General features: G+C 27.9%; 1 protein-coding gene across 1 annotated transcript; it reads left to right on the top strand.

Annotated features, from left to right (window-relative positions):
- Positions 1 to 7,126: 7,126 nt before the first annotated feature.
- On the top strand, positions 7,127 to 20,534 carry LOC129960669 (doublecortin domain-containing protein 2-like). Its single transcript, XM_056074223.1, has 8 exons — positions 7,127 to 7,649; positions 7,992 to 8,043; positions 11,356 to 11,411; positions 12,601 to 12,726; positions 13,042 to 13,185; positions 13,368 to 13,660; positions 16,542 to 16,666; positions 19,719 to 20,534. Exons 1-8 carry the CDS (start codon positions 7,258 to 7,260, stop codon positions 19,899 to 19,901), a joined length of 1,371 nt encoding a protein of 456 aa, XP_055930198.1. The 5' UTR covers positions 7,127 to 7,257; the 3' UTR covers positions 19,902 to 20,534.
- The last annotated feature ends 563 nt before the right edge of the window (positions 20,535 to 21,097 follow it).

The raw sequence follows: 21,097 nt of genomic DNA, 5'->3' as shown, positions 1-21,097 counted from the left end.
AATATGAGATAAGGTTTAAAAGATGTTTTTGGAACCATAAATGCGTGAAAATTTTAACTTAATATTAAGTAATATAGGTACCTGGTAGTTTTAGCCCTTCTAGTCTATTTGATGGATTTGGTTGGTTTGTACCTTTCTATAAAGAACATTGTTGTTCTTCAGCTTTGCCATTGTCGCCAGTTATACAAATACCAGATATACAAATATTATTTGTCCGTTCTTGTTAAACCGAATTATTCTCTGTAGTTCTTTATTCTTTCTTGCTTCTTTCTTCCGCAAAGCACTTGTGGTAGCAATATCAATATTACCATTAACCATTTTCCTGTTAAAGCATTGCTCGTTTAGAAACTTTTGTTCCATAATTGGCACTTTTTTTTCTTTTATACAAGTCAGCAATATCAAATAAATTTTTAGTTTCTTCTCTAAATTTTTAGAGGGTGGAGTCAAATTTATCTGAACATTTTCTGCTTTTAGACTTTTCTAAATTCTAGTATTTATCATGACAAGCTTTTATCATTTGTGAAATTCTTTTACTAGAAGCAACGGGAATAGAAGCTCTTGACCATATTTGTTCTATGGGAACTAAAGTGTTACATATTTCACTTATAGAAAGATCCTTTTCTGAAGCAATTTTGAGGTTCAATCTAATATACCAGCGATTCTCAACCTGTGAGGCGCGCCCCTCTAGGGGGGCACGAGCACACTAGAGGGGGGCGCGAGAATATCCAAGAAAAAGTATTATTTTAAAAAATTGATTAACTGACTGAAAGGAAAGCACACATACACATAGAAAACATATTTAATAACTTATTAAAGTAAAGCAACTTACTAAATCAAATCATACTAAATTAAAAACAAATTTAATAATTATTAATGACTTTCTTGGGCTTGTCTTGCAGAGCAAAGTTTTTAGAAGGAAGGCTTGGTAGTAGAAATAGCCACTCTCAGTTCTGTTTCTATATTTTGTCTTCAAAGAAGCCACAGCAGACAACCCAGTTTCACAAAGGCAGGATGTTGAAAATGGTAATAGAATGTGAAATGCCCTTGTTTTTAGTGCAGAAAAATCATCCTTACTCCTGCCCAAAATTCAAATAGTGATTTATTACTAAATTGTCTTTTAGTTTTGCCACTTGTCGTGAAGTCTATGATATTTTCTTCCTTATCTATTGAGAGTCCTTCGGGAGTCTTATGAAATGGATCCCTAACCTACTCTTAACTTGCTATCAGTTTGTCGTCAGCAAGAAAATACTTTTTAAAATTCTTTGCCAGCATGGTTAAAAGATTTTCCATGGTTACACAAACAACTTTTACATGTTCTTCTTCAACCTTGTAAGTTTTAGTACAATCATCCACATTTGCAAACATTGTTAAGTTTTTTGCTTTAAATTTCTGCTCCATAATTCCAATTTTCTACGAAAAGCATTAATTTTATGACTCGTGTATCCAACATATGTGTATTTGCTTCTTGGATTTGAAGATTCAAGTTATTTAATTTCTCGAATATGTCGACCAAGTACCTCAATTTCATCACAAATAAACCATCGCGAAAATTCTCGGCCTCCGGTTTGTTTTCTTCTTCTAGGAAAATGGCGATTTCTTCTCTTTATTCATAAACACGTTGCAAAAATTTCCTACGTGATGACAATCTTGCCTCGCAATAAAATAGTAACTCTGAATGTACTGAACCCATGTCTTTACAAAGTGCGGAAAAGATTCTCGATTTCAGGGGTCTCATTTTTATATAATTTACTACGGTTACAACCGTAGTTAACACAATATTCAGACGAGGACTCATTTCTTTCGAAGCCAAAGCTTCTCTGTGGTTCATGCAATGTGTGCACTGAGCCGATTTTTGTTTTACTTGTATACCTTGGAATCTTCCGGATATTGAACAAGCACCATCTGTGCGTATTCCGAAGCATTTTTTCCATTCTATGTTTGTCTCGTTCATAAAATCATTTAAAATAGCAAATAATGCGAGCGCTGTTGTTTTGAGTTCTATTTGTTTGCAGAAAAGTAGTTCTTCTACTACTGACATATTATCACAAATTCGAACATAGGCAGTTAAATGAGCATCTTTTATTACTATTAGTTGCTTCGTCAAGCTGTACTGAAAACAATTTGTCACGCAACTTCGAGAAAAGCTGACACTGTACATCTTCGGCTATATCGCCAATTCGACGAGCAACAGTATCATTTGAAAGAGGTATGGACTGCAATTGTTTTGAAAAATTATCTCCAAACATAGTTTCTACAATCTCAATTGCTGCTGGCAAAATAGCTCTTCACCAATGGTGTGATGTTTTTTACATCTGGCTATTTTATATGAACTTTGTAAGATGCAATTAAAGCTTTTTTATTCACAGACAAAGTTTCTTTAAATATGATTTTTGCTTTTTATATGATTTTAATTTTAATTTGAAGAATTCTCTGGGTTTGTTGCTGTACTCACTATGAAGCGTTTCCAAATGTCGTTTAAGTTTATTAGGTTTCATGCTGTCTGCGGCTAACATCTTTGAGCAAATGATACACAGGGGCCTTTTTTCTTCATTTGCTTCAGCACTGGTAAACACAAAATTTAAGTATTCTTGAGAATATTTTCTTGGTTTTATTTTCGGAACCACGCTCGTCTGTGTACTTGTTGATGCTTGACTGTCGTCTAATGCTTGCTTACTTCCGCTTAAAAATTTATCCATGAGTCTGCATAAATCTACTGCCGTGAATATTTAATATGGTGAATTGCAATTAACACGAAAACATACATAACATACACATTTATTATAGATTCGATAGTGATAAAAGGATCGACTCGAATGAGACTGGCTGGAATTGAAACTTGCGTTATTGAATATTTTCCTTCTTCCTATGAGAAAACATTTGCTCCTCGCATGCTCTAGACGGCATAGGTCGTTTGGATTCCCTTCCACAAACATTGTTTATTTTTTTCACTTTTGTTTAGTCATGCTTCTGTTTTATTTCTTTTATTATTCAAAAAATTGTATTCCAGTTTCTAAATTTAGCTCACCCCGTCTAGGTTAACTTTCATTAACGAATTTTTCTACTTTCATATTCTTTTAACGTTATCTTCCTGTTTGGCTTTCATTTCAAATATAATATTTAAATTTTCCTCGCTTTCATTCGCTTCATCTGTTCACCGCCCACTTGTCCAAAATGCAAGATGTGGTTTCTCGCCAACGTTGGCCCACTTTTACTCTTGTTTTGGCAGTTAGTTAAAAATAATTTTAAAACATAATCCAAAATACTCAATATACATTATTGTTGTATACATTTTATTGTAAGCGGGGGGCGCGATGAAAATATGATTGAAAACTGGACCACAAATACTGAAAGGTTGAGAAACGCTGTAATATACCATTAGTTCTTCATAACAGATGCGTATGTATGGAACTCAACTTCAAGCAAATCACTAAATTTCCCAAAACTAGAACGCTCCCATATTTTTCTTGTCTTCCCTAATTTATATTGAGCCATTTTTACTCACAGCAAAGCACACAAGCTTACAAATTAACAAGTGAGTTACGTTAATCATTTACACAATAGACGGAGGGGAGACGCCAACTCAACTGAATTCGGTAAAGCTACTAATCTGAAACCAGACCTGTTCGTATTATCGGACGCAGACAAATCCAAGCCTTACCTCAATAACAACCGCTCCGGCAAAGATTCAGTTCCATGCTAGTGCAATAGTAAAACTGTTTTTATATTTCCATTCATATGACAACGCCTATTTAAAGCTTTTTATTTCATTATCGAGGCACGCAAATATCCTTAAGAAGTTGCAAGAAGAAGTTTTTATGAATCTTTCACGTCCTTGCGGCATCTCAAGATGTACACAAATATTTTTTTATATTTTTTATTTATCTTATCTATACCAAAATGTAACTTTTCCGCGCTATTACAAATTAAAAATCAAAAGTTGATTGTTTCGCAAAAAAACTTAAAAATGTGTCAAAAATTTCAATTTTTTGAAACTTTAATGTTTTTATGGCTCCTCAAAACCTACTCCAATATTTTTCATATTTATAATTTATTTTATCTACACCAAAGGGCAACTTTTCCGTACTATTACAAATTAAAAATCAAAAATTGATTTTTCCGTTCCGCCCTACTGTACGCCATTGGCGAACAATAGCCACGAAAGAGCCTATTAGAGTGCTATGTTTGGCGATTAATCGCTAAGATGGGCTACTAGAGAAAAAACTAAATAATAGAAAAGAACTAGAGAACCCAATGTGCATTTCGGCATTTTTTCCTCCGTTTCATTAATACCAAAATTTGAAGTAGAACTACATATATAGTCACAAAATCACAAACTGAATTTAATTCATTGCATAATTGAGTCATCACTTTCACACGCGCTTGAAAGTGCATACCGACAGATGAAAAGTCCCCTGACAGATTTGACTTCAAATATGATGCATATCTATTCTTTAAATAGTAAATCTGTGTAATAAATTTTATCCAACTAGCTCTCATTGTTTTCTAATTATCGTAATGATTGTTATTCAGGCAGTCAGACAAACATACTTACTCTGAATAAATTCCATTTAAAATTTGATAAAAAAAAAAATTGAGTGATTCAAAGTTCATCAAATTTTGAGTAGAGACCATATATCAAATTTCATAAGCGTAACTCAAAGCGTTTTTTGCATTATTGTGTTCATAGACAGATGGAAATAACGCCAAAAATGTATCTTTTTTGAACTCAAGAATTTCTGAAGTGTGAAAACTCTTCAAAATCTCGTGTTCAAAATTTTCAACGATTACAATGTTTTCTCTATGTATACTCACATACACGAGAGGGCAAAAATATGAATCAGGAAATTTACAATTTTAAAATTTTTGAATAAGAATTTTTTAAGAAGATTTTGTCAATTTTTTTATATTCTTATCCAACAAGACAAATTTCTAAAATACGCTACTGAAAATAATTATGTATACATGTTACATTCCCTGATATTAGTTAAAGTTTATTCAAAATCGCTGCATAAAAATCTATTAATTGAGGTATAAAATACAAAAATGAATATGTCCCTAATAACTTCAAAACTTGTATCGTTTATCAGATAGAAAAGCGACGTCGTGGCTCTATAAGCACTCTCATTGCTTTGTACTATTGTGAACACCGATTTTTTTCAGATCATTCCTATTAGCACAAAAAATTCAATTATATTACTACGATTTCTTGACAAAAATTCTATAAAATACAATATATATGTAATGACATCTCTAAATCTAAATTAAATCCTAATTAATTTCCTGATTTATCTTAATTTAACCCATATTAACTTAATTCTAAAATGTTCTCTTATTTCCTGATCCTAATCCATCTTTATTATTTAATTAATGCTGCAGGAGCTCTGTAAAAATGTTTAAAGCAGTGGTTTTCACGCTCCGAGTGAAGTGATAAAAATTTGTCAACCGAAACATATTCTTTTAAAAGATACCTAAAATCAATCCCCTTACCTAAATCGACACGTGTAAAGAAATCCATATCAGAATCTCATCGTATATAAACATCATGAAAAATATTTCTGTCGCTGTTTTCTCTTTTCGTTCTTGTGCTGTGATGTAAATTGACGTTCTCGTCACACACATCTTGCTTGTACATAAATTATGCCTCCCGGGAAAAAAGCGAAGTTTAAAAAATCAAAGTACCTTCTCTCTTTGGCCATGAAACTGCTAATATATATATATATATATATATATATATATATATGAACAGTTTAATATAAGGAAAGAGGCCGCACAACTTTAGTGGACACCCTGAATATTTTTCATTTTGTTAACTATAATACTATGCTAACAAATGCTGTTTTCAGCTAGTGAATCATTTCTAAATTTATTTACTACTGGTCTACTTTGACCACCAGCTGATCCGCCGAGATATTAGTTTTATTCAATTCCAGTTAAATCGTTTAGATATATTGATTATATCTAATTTTTGAATATTTAAAAAAAGCATTCATATTTATAATTTTCTTTTTAAATTATATTATAATCCAACAAGTAGGAGAATAAATATTTATTTTTCCATAAAAATGAAAAACATATTAATTAAAACTGTTTGTAAATTGTTAAATTAATTTGAATTAATTTAGAAAGAAAACAAAAAACACTAGTCCAAGACAGAACTCTGGTTTCGTGAACGCTAATCCAACGCCTTATCCACTGTAACTGTCTGGGCACTCGGCAACGCTGACATATTATTAGTAAATAAGCCATGCTGAAATTTTGAGGTCCATTTTCCTGAAATTGGCTGGCTATTGCTCTTTAATATTTTCATGAATGAAAATCTTAAAGAGGTACAACTATTATACTAAATCTTTTCCCGAGTTCTATTTTCCACCTCCTCCCTCTCCTTGTTAGTCTGGATTCTGAAACACAAAAAATACATACTGAATCTGTATTTTCCACTTAAAACACACAGAATACTCTGTTCCATTTAAAAATTAACAGTATTTTAAAGAATAAATGTTATTATAATTGTATGGATAAACTTTATGCTTAGTGAAAAAAAAAATGTTTAAGAGTGTCATTTATCAACATGTGAATTGGCTTAAAAATCGTTTTAAAATACTAAATAAATGGTTTCAGTATCACTCAGGGTCGTAAGAGATGACAATCCACAAATTACTTCCACATTTATTTATTTATTTATTTTGAAATTTGTATGAAACAGTTGCATTACTATCAAATTACAAAAATGAAAAGAGTTGTACATTTTCATAACATCTATCCTACTATCTTCAGTCTAGAATCCTTCTGAACAACATATTTCATTTTACATGAGTGTCTTTTACTTCGCCAACATTTATAAAATTTCTTTGCCTTTTCATCTCACATATAAACCTTTGCTCTTGTGCGATATTTATTAAATAACTGATTCTTTTTCATTTCAGCCGCATCAAATCTTTATTATTGAAATAAAATATCTTTTATAATAAGGCATCTATTTTTCCTTACATTTAGGATGACATATTATATGTAGTACTTTATTTCTGCAAATTTAAGTTTCGGAATTCAGTTTTACATATATCTTGGACGATCGTTAATTTCCGGCCAACTGAGGTTGCTATGGTTACAGCGGCTGTGTACTGCTTTTTGCTGCGAAAATCTGAACTGGATGATCAACGAAGGGTATAATAATGTCAACTTACTTTGTTTGGAGAACATGGAATTTATACGCTAATACTATCATCTTAATTGTGAGTACAGATATGACATTCTTGTGCCATGTCTAATGAAATTACAGAATCTAATAATTTGTCAATTGTAAAGAATTCCGCTACCGATCCAAGAAATCGTCGATCATGCCTAGCCAGAACCAATGACAATATTCATAATAGCAACAATGTGATGACTTTACCTGAAACGAAGTGGGTACAAATATTTATAAATGGCGATGAACACTTCTCGGGCTATAGATGTGTGGTTAATAGCAAATACTACCGTAATTTGGACATGTTTTTAAGCTATTTAACTGAGCGTCTACAACCTAGTTTTGGTGCTGTACGGCAACTGTATACTCCTGTCAATGGACATTCTGTGCTCAATTTGGATGATTTAGTTTCGAAACAGAAATATGTTGTTGCAGGCAGTGAAAGATTCAAAAAATTAGATTTGGGGTAAGATAGATGTCTTACAAAGTTTATCATGCATTTTTTTCACCGAAATAATTTTTTAAGCCTCAATGTTAAAATCAAATTAATTCTTAACTTCTGTTAATATAGTGTTTCATACATATTTTCCTTTGCTGAAATATTTTCTACACAAGGTGTAGTATTCAGTTTTCTAAATATGAGCTGATTTAAATGAAATTTTTTTAAAACAAAAATTAAAGAGCAACCTTACTTTTTTCTTTAAGAAATGATAGCTTTTAATTGAATTTCTTTCCTTATCACATTATAAAGTTCTAAAATTCTAATCCTATTTTTAAAATGTCTTAATTTTGTTTTCTCTCTTTGTAGGTATGCTGATTTTGCAGGAAGAAGAAGTAAGAAGACCCGACTAAAACCCAAGGTTTGGGAAGAAAGATACTGAATTTAAATATTTTTATTTGATTCTTATTTAAACATTTCTCTTCATTTTTTATAAGTTCATTTAAATTTTTATTTCATGTTATTTTTTTATTAAATTTGTCTCTATCAACATTTTTATATATTTTAAAATTAAATTTAAACTTAATGATCATTCTATTTTTCAGTATTCATTTTTGAATAATTACTCTATTGAAATAAGTGAATTAATTTTATAGACATTTGATAGAATAAATCTACTGCTATTTATATATAGGCCACTTATAAGTATGCAAAGTTAAATTTTCTAAGGTGTTATTCAACCAGGTTCATCTTGCTACTCAAGCAACATTTATTGGTTACCAAATATCATGTGGACATGTTTATGTTTTGTATTCATATTTATATTGCATGTAATTAAACTTGGTCTAAAAAATAATAATGTGCACAGAATTTTGAATATGTTTTCATATTTTTTTAGTTAACTGTATGTAAAACTAAGTAGACTTGTTTATATATTTCTGGCTTTTCTCCATATTATTTTTTTAAAATGCATGCAGTGGTGTTTATTCGTCAAAATTAAGAAACGGTTTGTGAAACAAATTTTCAAAATCTTTTCTCATTCTCACCAAATACATTATATCTTTTTATATTAATTCAGGTCTCTTTTTTTTTGTATGTTTATTATAATCTGCGCTAATGGATTTATTATTGTTGCTATTTTATGAATAAAATCATGTCTTTATGTATTATTAAGATATTCTTCAATGGCTAAAAATAGAAAAAAGGCCTTTCTTTTTGCAAATAAAAACATTTTTAATCATACTATACTGTATCATAAATTTAAACTTTTGTAAGATTATCACAGAAAAAAATTAAATTATTTATAATTTAATTTGGTTTTATAAGGTTTCAAAATTGCTTTTAATTATACTGAGTATACTGAACTTTTCTTCCATTAACATATTAAGCTATTACTTTTTAATAAGCTAGATTATGTTGCTGTTTTTCATATGTATTAAGAATACTACTGAAATTATAAATTATCTGTAAAACTGACAGATAATTGAATGTTAATATTAATAGGATAATTTATGTTAATAGAATTGATAAATGTTACAGGATGAAAAAAAAAATCCATTTTAAAATGTAATGTATAAAAGAATGGATGACTGTTGGAAATGCTGTGCACTCTTTGTAATTCAATAAAATTTCTGTAGACAGTTAAACTTTGAGTAGTAGAAATTCAAAATTTGTTTCAGGTTTTGGATCATTGTAATAATCATCATAAAAGTAAGAAAAAGGAAGCTTTACATTATAATTATGTCAGTTTAAAATTTAAAAAAAAAAAACATGCATTGCTGGATGGCATTGATTATATTTTATGTTCGAAGAAATATTTCTCCATTGCTAATGAATTTTATAAATGTAAAAGTTTTGATAAAACTTTAATATAAATTTCTTTCAAAATATAAATAAAAAGAATCTTTCCTTGAATATTTCTTTGTCTCTGAAGTCACACTTGACTCTGGGTTTTCATGGAAATATCCCATGTGATGGTTTTTTGTAATTGATTTCACGAAAAGTTATAAAGTGGAAGGCCAAATGCTTAATAACAAAAGTCATTTGAACTTTAGAATACAAAATATAATAAAATAATTGTAGTAGAATAATATGTAGAATATTATTTAAAAAATCTGCTTCTCTATTGAAGAAAAAAAAAAAAAAATGCTGTTATATACCTATGAATCATGCTGCCAAGCAAAAAAGAATTCAGCAAAAAAATATATTTATGTTATTTTTATTTTGTTCTTCTATTATCAAACAAATGTTTATTATGATTAAGCATTCATTATGTAAATAGAACTTACTTTTCTTGTCATTTAGTGTAGAAAAAGTAGAATTTAATTTCTTATTATCCCTAAAGAAAAATGAATTTTTTATAACAGTCACAACCATTAATTTAATTTAATTTTTTTTGTTTTCGTGTATAATCTATCTGTAAAATGGATGAAACTCATTTGAATCTTTTTTCTTAAATTTGTATTATCTAAATAAATGCTGAGAATGTTTTGATAATGCTAAGATTTGTCTATTCAGATTTTTTCTTTCTTTCTATTCTTTGCTGTTAAATAATTTTTTACTCCATATATTCAATCTTCTATGACGTTTAACTAATTAAATTTCAAATAATAACATTTGGACAAGATTTTAAGACATCTTTTTAATATATAAATATCAGGTAGAAAGAAAAAAAATACTTTTCCTCATTTCATATCATTGAAAAATAAAATTTGTTGTTCCTTTTAACTGTTGATTGAGCTAGCTATTCTAGTCTTACTCAATTTACTATCATCTAATTATTACATATTGTGCATTAACAGTACATAAGATGATAAAACTATTTACAAAGTGATGATTTCTACATGGATATTAAATCCCTAAAGAATTAATGCTACCATGTCTTTATGAACCATGTACTGTAGAAAAAAAAATTCCATTAACAGTATCTTTACAATCTGTTAGAAAGAAAATATATATATATATATTCAGATTCAGAGCAGCAATCCTAAGTGTAAATATTTGTATCATTATACAATGATACTGAATTATTTGCTTGCAATGATTGTCTTCATTTCTTGCTTTACTACAATATTGCTTTTAAAATGTTTTCCATTGACAGAAATTAAAGAAAAGTTGATGCTAATTTTGAGAAATAGAAAAGGCATGGAATATTAATTATAGGTTTACTTTGGAGAAAATTAAATTAGTTTCATATTTATTTATAATGACTATAAACTATTCTGTATAAATTTATAAAATAAATTAAAAAAACAAGCAATCATAATGCTTAAAATTTATTATTAATTTAACGTTCGAGAAATGGTTGCTTGTAATGAATTTCAGGTCTGTGATTAGCTGGTCTTAATAACTCTCTTGGTGACAATTATTTTGATATAATAACATTCTCTTTTAAGAAATAGACTTTTAAAGTGAATAAATTGCATCTTTAGCTGAAAAATTAAATCTTAGAAATCCAAATAGATTTAAGAAAATGTAAAAATAAATGTGTCCTAACTTCTTCAGAACTGAACATGATAAATGAAACAAGTTAGTCTTACAGCCTGAAGATTAATAATTCTTTTCTAATTCAAATCTGTAACAATTTGTTTGAAGAATATTTTTCATTTAAATATCACAGTTTGAATCTAATGACTTGTGTAAAAATTCAACCAATCACCCATTTTTTTCTAAAGTGATAAATGAATGAACTATTTGGAAACCTCTATTATTTTTCTTTCTTTTATCTTTTTAGATCAAACTCAAGGTATCAAAAGCCAAACCTCAGTACCACAATGCTTTAGCTATATAGTAAGTTAATATTTCCCCCATGTTTATAACAAGTTACTCTGCACAAATCACCATTTAAAGATGTATTTGTTACTATCTTATCAAGCAAAATTAGAAATTGTATTTATGCCATAAGATTTATGAAATTTACATCAAAATATAATGAAAAAAATACTAGCAGCTTACGATATTAACTTCAATAATTTAATCATTATCAAGTTTTGATTTCAAAAACTGTTTTGAAGTACCATAATGTGTAAATTCAAGCTTACTTTTATGTATTAAATGCAACTTTTATATTTAAATTTTAAATTACAAACATCACCAGAAAATAAAGCAAACATGTGCTTAAAATTTTACAGATATTTACAATTGCGAAATACTTTCTATTATATACGCCAATTGAGAAAATGAGATATTTTTCAATCAAATTTTATATCTTTTTAAAAAATGATTCATTTTTCTTTTTAGGCTTTGTTTTGATATTGAATATAGCAAATAAGTTTAAATATTTATGCTGCTTTTGCTTTATTTTATATATATAAAAAAATTCTATACATATGACTAATTCTGTATCAATTTTCAAGTGGATAAAAATCATTTTTTTATAAGTAATATTATTTATTTCAAATCTTGTGAATCTGTTCTATTATTTAAGAGGTAATTTTAACCATTGAAAAGTCTCTTTTGAGCATAAGTTTTCGTCAATGCATTTTCGTTGGCTTTAAAGAAAGTGTATTCACATGCAAGTGTATGGGGAGAATGGGGGGGGGGGTGCTTTTTTTTACTACCTTATATATTTCTATTAAATGGCCCTGTTTTAAGTGTAATGTTGTCAAGTAATGAAGATAATTGAATATGCATTTTGGAATTCTTTTTGACCAATTAAGTCCAAAGTTTTAAAATAAATCTACTGTATTTTATCAGTCTAGCTCATTCTCTTTTCCTACTTTTTATGTTTGTGCTTATATATAATTCTTTTTTTTTTTTTTTTTTTTTTGGAGTAAGGGAAAGACTCAGGTAGTTTTTTAAATATTTAGAGATTTAATTTTTTTATGTTTGCTATATTTTCTGTTATACAAAAAAGGAAGTGCGATGGATTTTTTTTTAGTTTTCTTTTTTATATTACGAATGCATTTAAATATCTCACTGATTAAATCTAAATTACTATAAGAGGCAAATATTTCTTAAAGACATATTTTCTTTTCAGCTTTTATCAAAATGGCAACTATAAAATGAAACCACAAAAAATACATTTTCTTGCTCAAGACCTTGAAAGCTGGGAAACTGTATATAAAAAAATCAATGATGTGCTAAAATGGGGATCAGTAAAAAGGTAAATTAAATTATTTATAATTTTTGAATTCTATCTTCATTTATTTAAATACCTTGAAAGCCTATTAGTCCCAACTTTGAAACTTAATTTTCAAATAAACTTCAAACATAGATTGCTGCATTGTTTTCTCATCATTTGTATATTGAACAAATATGAAACTAAATGATTGCCACATTTTAAAATTTCGAATTTTGAAGTTCATCACAAAATCAGCATATGCTATCCTTTTTTATGGTGGTTGTATTATCACAAATATAGTCAACATATTGAATGAATGTAGACAATTTTTTCTTCTTTCTTTGCTCTTTATTTTAGGATATGTTCAGTGAATGGAAAGCCTGTACCATCAGTTGAAGATCTTGTTAATAACCAATCGTATGTTGTAGTAGGAAAGCATGAAGTGTTTAAAGTTGGTCATTATGGTTATAATCCTCAAAAATTAAATTCAGCAAGAGTTCTGTAAGTACACACAAAAACATATTTCAGTATATTAATATTACATATTGATGGTCTCAAATGATTTTTATCCTTTGATTAATAATAAATAAATTTTGAAATTAGTTATTTTGAAATTTGTCTCTTAAAATTTAAGTAGAAAAAAGTAAGCACTTTCATTAATTTCTTTGGATTTTTTTTTTCAGATATCATCAGCCATCTCAAAAAACATCTGTGATAACAACTCGATCATCTGGAATTCATTCCCGATCATCTGCTCAGTCATTAAGAGTAAATCGGTCATTATCGAGCTCTAAAAGTAATCGTGGTACACCTGTATCCAAATCAATACTAAGCAAAAACATGGACAAAGACCTTAGTAATGCTTATGAAAATTTAGAAAATTATCAATGCTTAAGTGCATATGAAGATTTTGTGCTCAAAACTAACTCAGCCAAAAGTGATCTAGTCACAAAAATCAGTTTAGATTTAGATGCAGGTATGTTTTGCTTGAATTATAAATATTTATAAAAAAATCAGAGTGTTTTCCTCCCTTTCTTTTATTTGTGAAAGTAATTTATTTTTTTGCTAGTGTGCATCAACTTTCATTTAACTTAAATTTATGTCAATAATTACCTTGTGCAATCATATCTGCCATTTTGTTTAATTCCCTCTTAAAACAGTTGATTGTTTGTAAATCATAGTAATATTTTATATGAAATAATTACTTCAATTTTGGTAATGATCATTGATGAAATTAATGTCATGATCTTTTGGTACATAATGGGACCTGTCGATTCCATAAAGGATATTTCAATAATTAAATCATTTCTGAAGGTTTGTGATATTTAAAATCGTATTTTAAATTGATTCTCAAGGGTTTTAGCTTCTTCTTTGGCTTACACAACTTAACAGGACAATTTTAAATAATAAAACTTAAATAATTTTCTGAAAGAATTATTTAAGTTTAAAAAAGTTATTATAAGAAGCTATAAAACGTTGGCCTTTATGATGACATTAAAAATAAATTTATTATATTTATCTTCTAAGTGAGATGATAAAGAGATACAATCAAGAGGAAAACAGCATTAAACATTATTCTGGTATAATTCATCTTGTGCTCAAACAAAAGACATCACATAAAAGGAAACAATATCGTCTAAGATTTCTTATGCTTAAAAATTTGAGAAGCCACTCCTGTTTTAATATTTATAGATTAAAATAAGAGCTTCAGAATTTATTTTCCAACTTTAATTTTTTTTTAAATTTCTTAAATGAATACAACCTGACAAAACTCAGTTATGATTAAAAATGGATTCAATTATTATGATTTTATATGGAGGTATATAATATTTTATTTTTCTCAGAGAATAGACATTTCCTTTTAATATAATTTCTATAGTTGTTTTAGAGATATTCCATAAATTTTTATGTGTAACTTAAAAAGTTACCATAAATGTTTAATTAAAATAAGGTTACACATTACTAGCTAATACAAATGTTAGTTCCTACTTATATATTCTGTAATAATTGAAATTATATTGATAACTAAGCATGACTTCGCGACCTTCATCTAAATTGCATCTCATCTTGAAAAATTGAAAAACATTAATGTTGTATGAGTGAAAATTTCAAATACATTTTATCTTTTATTGTGCCAATAAAATTTTGAATAGTTGAAACATCCACTTCCTGGTTTATTTTGATTTTTCTTTTCCTTGCTTTTCCCCTCATTGAATTTCTTTTAATATTTATTTCATAAAAAAGGAGAGGTTTTGAATTATGTTTGAGAATGAAAAACTGAATAAACATTCTTCAAAAAAACAATATTTCTTATATATATATTTACATTTCTAATTATCCATCCATCATTTAACACAAATTTTGTAATAATTTGTTGATAATAGATGATTTGATTTCTTATATTTTTTTATCTCATTTTTTTTATGTATATCATTCTAGTTTGTTTGAAACAATGAAAGTTTTTCGTTTATGTTGTTTTTGATATAGTAATTCCATTTTAATCATGTTTGTACATTTCTACTGATTTTCATGACTCGAGAAAATTTCTGATAATTTTCTCTAATCATGATCTGTAGAATCCAAAACCTAGTCCTCCAGTCTTTAGAAGCTTTGGAAGCTTTGACGTGTCCTTATAAAAAAACTCTCTCTTGAAACATTATCAGTATAGCTAAAATAATTTTACTTAGATTTGAAATGGCAAGTAATGTGTTGTAGAGTTAATGAAAGTCTTTACTGAATTAATAAATTAGCACTCCCATCTCGAAGAGGATGGAAATGATGAGGGCTCAAATTTTCATTTTCCCGTAACAGCCTTGCGATTGAAGAATAAATCTAATTCAATGATCATCATTAGGACCAACGTTTACAACGAAAATTTTTCTATAGCTACTGAAAAGTTATGAGCTAAAAAGTGATTTTCTAGCCTTAGCATATATATATCACCTCGTTGGTCAGTTGATATATACATTTGTATACTCTCTTTATCTTCCATCTCTTCTACTCACTTTCATTTTCAAAGCACAATTCCTGTGAAATTAGAGGAGGAAAGGGCAGAAGGAAAGGAAATTTACTTTTCTATCGATCTTCTGACTAAAGGAATCTATATTTGCCTTCCGCACAATTTTTTTGATAAAATGTGAAGAAATGACCATACACTTATTTTACTGTATCTCGCATTTTATGAATTAAATAAGTTCAATAAAACTAGAGAAAATTCAATTACCTTTGTTTTTATTTAATTCAAAATTTTTGAACGGTGATATTTCAGTTGAGTTTTAAACTATATCTTTCTTTTTAAATTAAATGATAAAAGATTCCAGTGTATCTACATTCTCTCTTCTTCATGATGAATTTAGCTCACGTTTATAATTATTATTATTATTTTGCAGTTTAGTTTTTTAATTTAGTTTCAGTCATTTGACCAGCATATTCAAATATATGATTAAGTTTTATATAAAATCTGAAAAATCTTAAGAATATAACATTGCAAGTCATAAAATTTTCTTTATCTTTTTCCGCTAAATGTTATGTTTTTCCTCGAATATTCGAAATTGTTTGATTTTCATTTGTTTAACCAAATTGCTCTAAACAGGAAATTAATAACTTTTTGTAATTTTATAAAATTTAAAAGAGTTTTAAGTTAAATCTGTGATATAATTAAGGATTTAGAACAATTTAACTTTAGAAAATAATGGTGATAGTTTTATCATTCGCTTTTCCTCTTTGCTAACATTTTTTTATAGGATTAGTAATTGAAAATCTAGCTTATAATCTTTTATTATTAAGTACTTAAAATACTTTGAAGATTTAGTAGTATTTAATACTCATAATATATATTTTTTTAAATATCCTATTAGATTTAGGTGGTATATTTCGTTCCAAGATACAAAACAGCCAGACTGCTGGAGCAACTGAAATTGAAGATGGTCCAGAAACGATTGTAGATTTACCTGTGGATTTATTAGAAGCTGAAGAAATCGAGGTAAAATATAATTTTCATACAGCCAACTTTTATTATATGTTTGCGTTCCCTTAATTTTTTATCTTACATTTTTTTCTTTTATGAAGATAGACAATCTTCATCATCGTTTTCTTCTACAGATTAAAAAAAAAAAAAAAACTAACATTAAAAGAAATCTTCCTTAAATGTTTAAAAAAATTATACAGCGCTTTAATTTTCTCCATCTTATAATGTTTCTTATAATTAAAAAAATGTGTCCTGTAGAACATAATTGAAGCCCACTCTTCCGTTTTATTTAATATTTCCAACTGATTTACTATATTCCTCCTGAACTTTCTTTATTTAAATCAGGAGTAGGCAAACTTTTCCAGGGTACGGACTACTAATTTTTTCAAGTTGTCGCGGTCCAACCTGTGGCGTAGGTGTGGTGAGTTAAAAAAAAAAGTCTAAAATATTTATTATAACTTAATAATAAATACGGAATGCATACTTACCTACATAACTGCAAACATAATAATAATAAGATACAAACATAATAATAATATGCATCGGGTTTCCATAAATTTTCTTTTAGTATGCGTGGCTTAGGTCTTAGTTTAGGCGGTCATCCTAAGATGTCTTGGTAGTCCCCCGGTCCATGGCGATCAACTCAGTACCCACCCCTAGTTTAAATGAATTAGCTCTGTCTTGACATTCTTTCCTGGTCAAAACATTAATATGTGAAAATATTTTCCATTTTCTATTTGAAGCGTAATAACTTCATAAAATTCGATTACCTATTGGTGACTTTATCCTTTCCTCTTTTACTTAAAGATACACGTTTTTTTTTTTTTTTAATAGTTCAATAATTTAAGCTACATTGCAACATTTCTAGGACAGGGTTGCCACGTCACCGGGAGAACCAGGAAAATACAGAGGATTTAAAAATTGACTTACAAAACTGGAAAAATACAGGAAAATTTGAAAATTTTCATAAAAATATGGAAAATTTAGGGAATTTGAAGTTTCTTAGCTATTTTTTTTCTCCATCTAAAAAATGCCAATCTCTAAAGATTGCAAAAATAAAAGATCGTAGTTATGACTCTCGAAAACGAAGCAATACCATTCGCGATTGTGTAATGCCGAAACTCGCACCATTTCTACTCTTACCCCCCCCCTCCTTTTTTTTTCTGTATAGATCAGCCCAGTTTCGATTTGTGAGCAGTTGTTCTTTTCTCTTAGATAATGAGCATGCGCGATTAATAACCCAAGATTCTCGAATTTTAGCTAATAAGCATGCGCGAGACTTTAGTAACTGTGTGAAAGATTAGAGTGTAATTTCTCTGGCGGGAATAGCAATATTTAGTCTGCGGACGTTTCATGGTGGTATTTAGTCATTCAGACGTGAGTTTATTGAATGGTTTGCTTATCATTTGAGAATTTGTGAGCTTATTCAGAGTAGAGTGGAGACTTTTTTTTCTTTCTTTTTTTAACGATAAGCTGCTGAAATTCCGTATTTAATACAAATTGAACGGATAAAAAAAATCAACCCTCATTTTGCTGAAAGGGTTTGAGAAGTCCCACAAAATCCATTTATTGCTTACGACTCGCTTTGTAAGAAAATAATAAGCCTAAATAATATGGGGAAGCAGGCACTTATTAGTTATGCAAAAAAAAAAAAAAAAATGTTTTATTTTTAAAAAATGTCATAATTAATATTTGACTTTGTATAAGGAATGAATGAGAAGTTGATATGTCAAGTTCGAAAACGTCAAATGTCACGCCTGAAAATAAACCGATTTCGAACTTTGCAGTTCCAGAACATTAATTTAAAGTTGAATTTTTATGGGATTAAAACTTGTTGCGTACAGTCTTCCTTTAATGCATTCAATGATATATCAGAAATCTTTTCACATATGTTTACTGAAAGTGAAATAGCTAAAAAAAGTAAGTAATGCCATACAAAAATGTCGTACCTTAATGGTTAAGGATTAGCTCCCTGAAATCTATAGTTGAAAAATCTGGAGAAATCGATGCGCATATACATGATATTTCAAAAATGAATCAATAAAATAAGTAATTTTGCTTTGTAAAGCTTTTTTTTTTTGTTAAGTAATCATTAAATGATTTTATCATCATAACAAAAATTGTTTTGTGTTTTATTTCACCCGAGTTCTTAATTTTGTGTGACTTACAATTAAAGAGCATGAGAGGTAATATATCCTCCCTTAATATAAAAATTTTGTCTTGTTAAATTTTAGATAATAAATAAAAATAATTTTTTTGTTTGTGTAAAATATCAAAATTCTTTTAATGTGCTATTATTTAAAATAATGTTAAATCATTGCTTCCTTTCCTTGCTTTTTTCCACTCCTTAAAATCATATTGCATTATAACTAACACAAGACTGCTATTTTTGCTTTTCCTCGTATTTTAAATATACATTCAGGGAAGAAACGGGGAATTTTTTTCCAGATTTGAGTGGCAACCCTGTAGGAATAGAAAATAAAATTTGTAAAAAAATAAATAAATAAAAACTTCAGTGTCTAATAAGTTATTCTTAATTTCATATTATGTTTCCCTTTGTTTTCATAACATTGTATATTAAAGCAGTCTCCGTATTTAGCTATTTTAATGTATTTCTCATGGTTTAGTTGCGCAGAACAATTTTTAAAGCAAAAGGAATTTTCAAAACAGTTCATTATTGCAGATAAAATGACTAAAATGAATTCAAATACTTGCAACATCCATAATAAAAGAGGTCCTTTTCCACATGACTATTATTTGTAAGCAAAATAAGTATTCAGTTATTTTTTATGGGTATCTTATACATGATATTGATTTATATCATATATAATAAGATTATATATATAGATTATATATGATTTGTTATGGATATCTTATATATGATTACATTTTTTTTTCTGTTCGTGTGTGTGAATAGAAAGCATTATAATTGATTACAATAAATTCTGTTTTATTTTGCAGAAATGTCATTATTCTCTTATTTTTATTTATTATTTTTTTTTTTTTTTGCTAGATTATTTTTCTATTTTTTTGCTTTTAACAATAATAATTTCCTTTTACTTTTAAGGATGAAATTACACCAGACATGGAACGATCCATGCAGCATCTAAATTTAGATGTTCCTGATGAAATTATTGCTTTTTTGCCTAGCATGCAAACGAAAAATAGTGGAAACAACCAGGTCTCATCTAACAAACACAATTTATCCCATTCCCAAAATGTAGATATCCGTAATATATTTGTAGGGTGATTGAAAAAATTATAAAGGTGTTTTTACCTTTGATAAATTGTAAAAATAATGTATACATATATTATTGAGTATTTCATGTTTTTCATTTATGTTCCCTAAATGTATACTATGTTTTTACCTCCTAAGTTCGGTAATCTACGAGTATTGTTCATTTTTTGACTTGATATCATTGTTGCTTTTCCCAGCATTGTAAAATGCAAATGGGAAATTACTCAATTTACGAGCCAGATAGCTTTCTTATGAATAGAAAATCTAAAAAATAACAAAACTCTGTTTTTATGACTTTTAAAATGAATTTTAAGAATTTCATTTACTAATATTTTTAACTTTGTTATTTTACTGCCAACTTAGCCAATTATAACATGTGAAACTCTGCTCAGTTTTTGATATGTCGACAAACACTAGAATTATCAAGGTAATAATATGATATGCTTTAAGAATTTTTAAAATTTTTTTCTCTTTATATATTTAAAATGCGCCTTATTGAAAATAATTGTTAAGATTTCATTGAAAAAAAGATGACTATGTGATTTTTTTTCCCCCTATTCTCTTGACAAAAATGTGTTTGGGTTGTAACTTAAACTATTCCACTTGTTAATGATTATGTTATTACCACTGCAAGTAACTCCTATCAAAAATATCCCATATATATATATATATATATATATATATATATATAATATAGGTATAACTAACGATGAATATATGAAAATAAATATTTGGAATAATTATTAATTTTTATTACAAATATCAAAATTGACATACATTTTTTTATTGCAAACATCAATCAGATAACAAAGGAATTAAAATATTGGCACTTCTCTATCTGTGGTCCAGTACTTGACACAAAAATGGAGACAGAAGTTAAACCACATTTTAAAATTTTGAGCTGACTAATATTTGTGAAGTTTTATGAACTGATAATCTTAATATATATTATAAATAATGTGTGCATTTATACTTTAAATATGATTCTGAAATAAACTAATGTAAATATTACAGATGTTTCATTTTATTATATGTACTAAGTTTAGTTAGCAGAAATACTGTTTTACTAGTAGCATACCTGTACAAAATTCCCTTTTAAAAATATAGATTTGCCAGAGTAAATTTAATTGATGGTATTAATTTAAAAATTTTTAAAATTTGATTAGTATAAAATAGAAAAGCAGAGAAACGTAAAAAAGAAGCGGGAA

The sequence above is a fragment of the Argiope bruennichi genome, chromosome X2, assembly GCF_947563725.1.
Source record: "Argiope bruennichi chromosome X2, qqArgBrue1.1, whole genome shotgun sequence".
Classification (NCBI taxonomy): domain Eukaryota; kingdom Metazoa; phylum Arthropoda; class Arachnida; order Araneae; family Araneidae; genus Argiope; species Argiope bruennichi.
The sequence above is the reverse complement of the archived record's forward strand: the minus strand, read 5'-3'. Positions and strand labels throughout refer to the sequence as shown.

Coding starts and splice junctions, on each gene's coding strand:
- LOC129960669 (XM_056074223.1), top strand. CDS start 7,258: ATGTCTAATGAAATTACAGAATCTAATAATTTGTCAATTGTAAAGAAT. Junction 11,412..12,600: donor CACAATGCTTTAGCTATATA/GTAAGTTAATAT, acceptor TTTTCTTTTCAG/CTTTTATCAAAATGGCAACT. Junction 16,667..19,718: donor TAGAAGCTGAAGAAATCGAG/GTAAAATATAAT, acceptor TTTACTTTTAAG/GATGAAATTACACCAGACAT.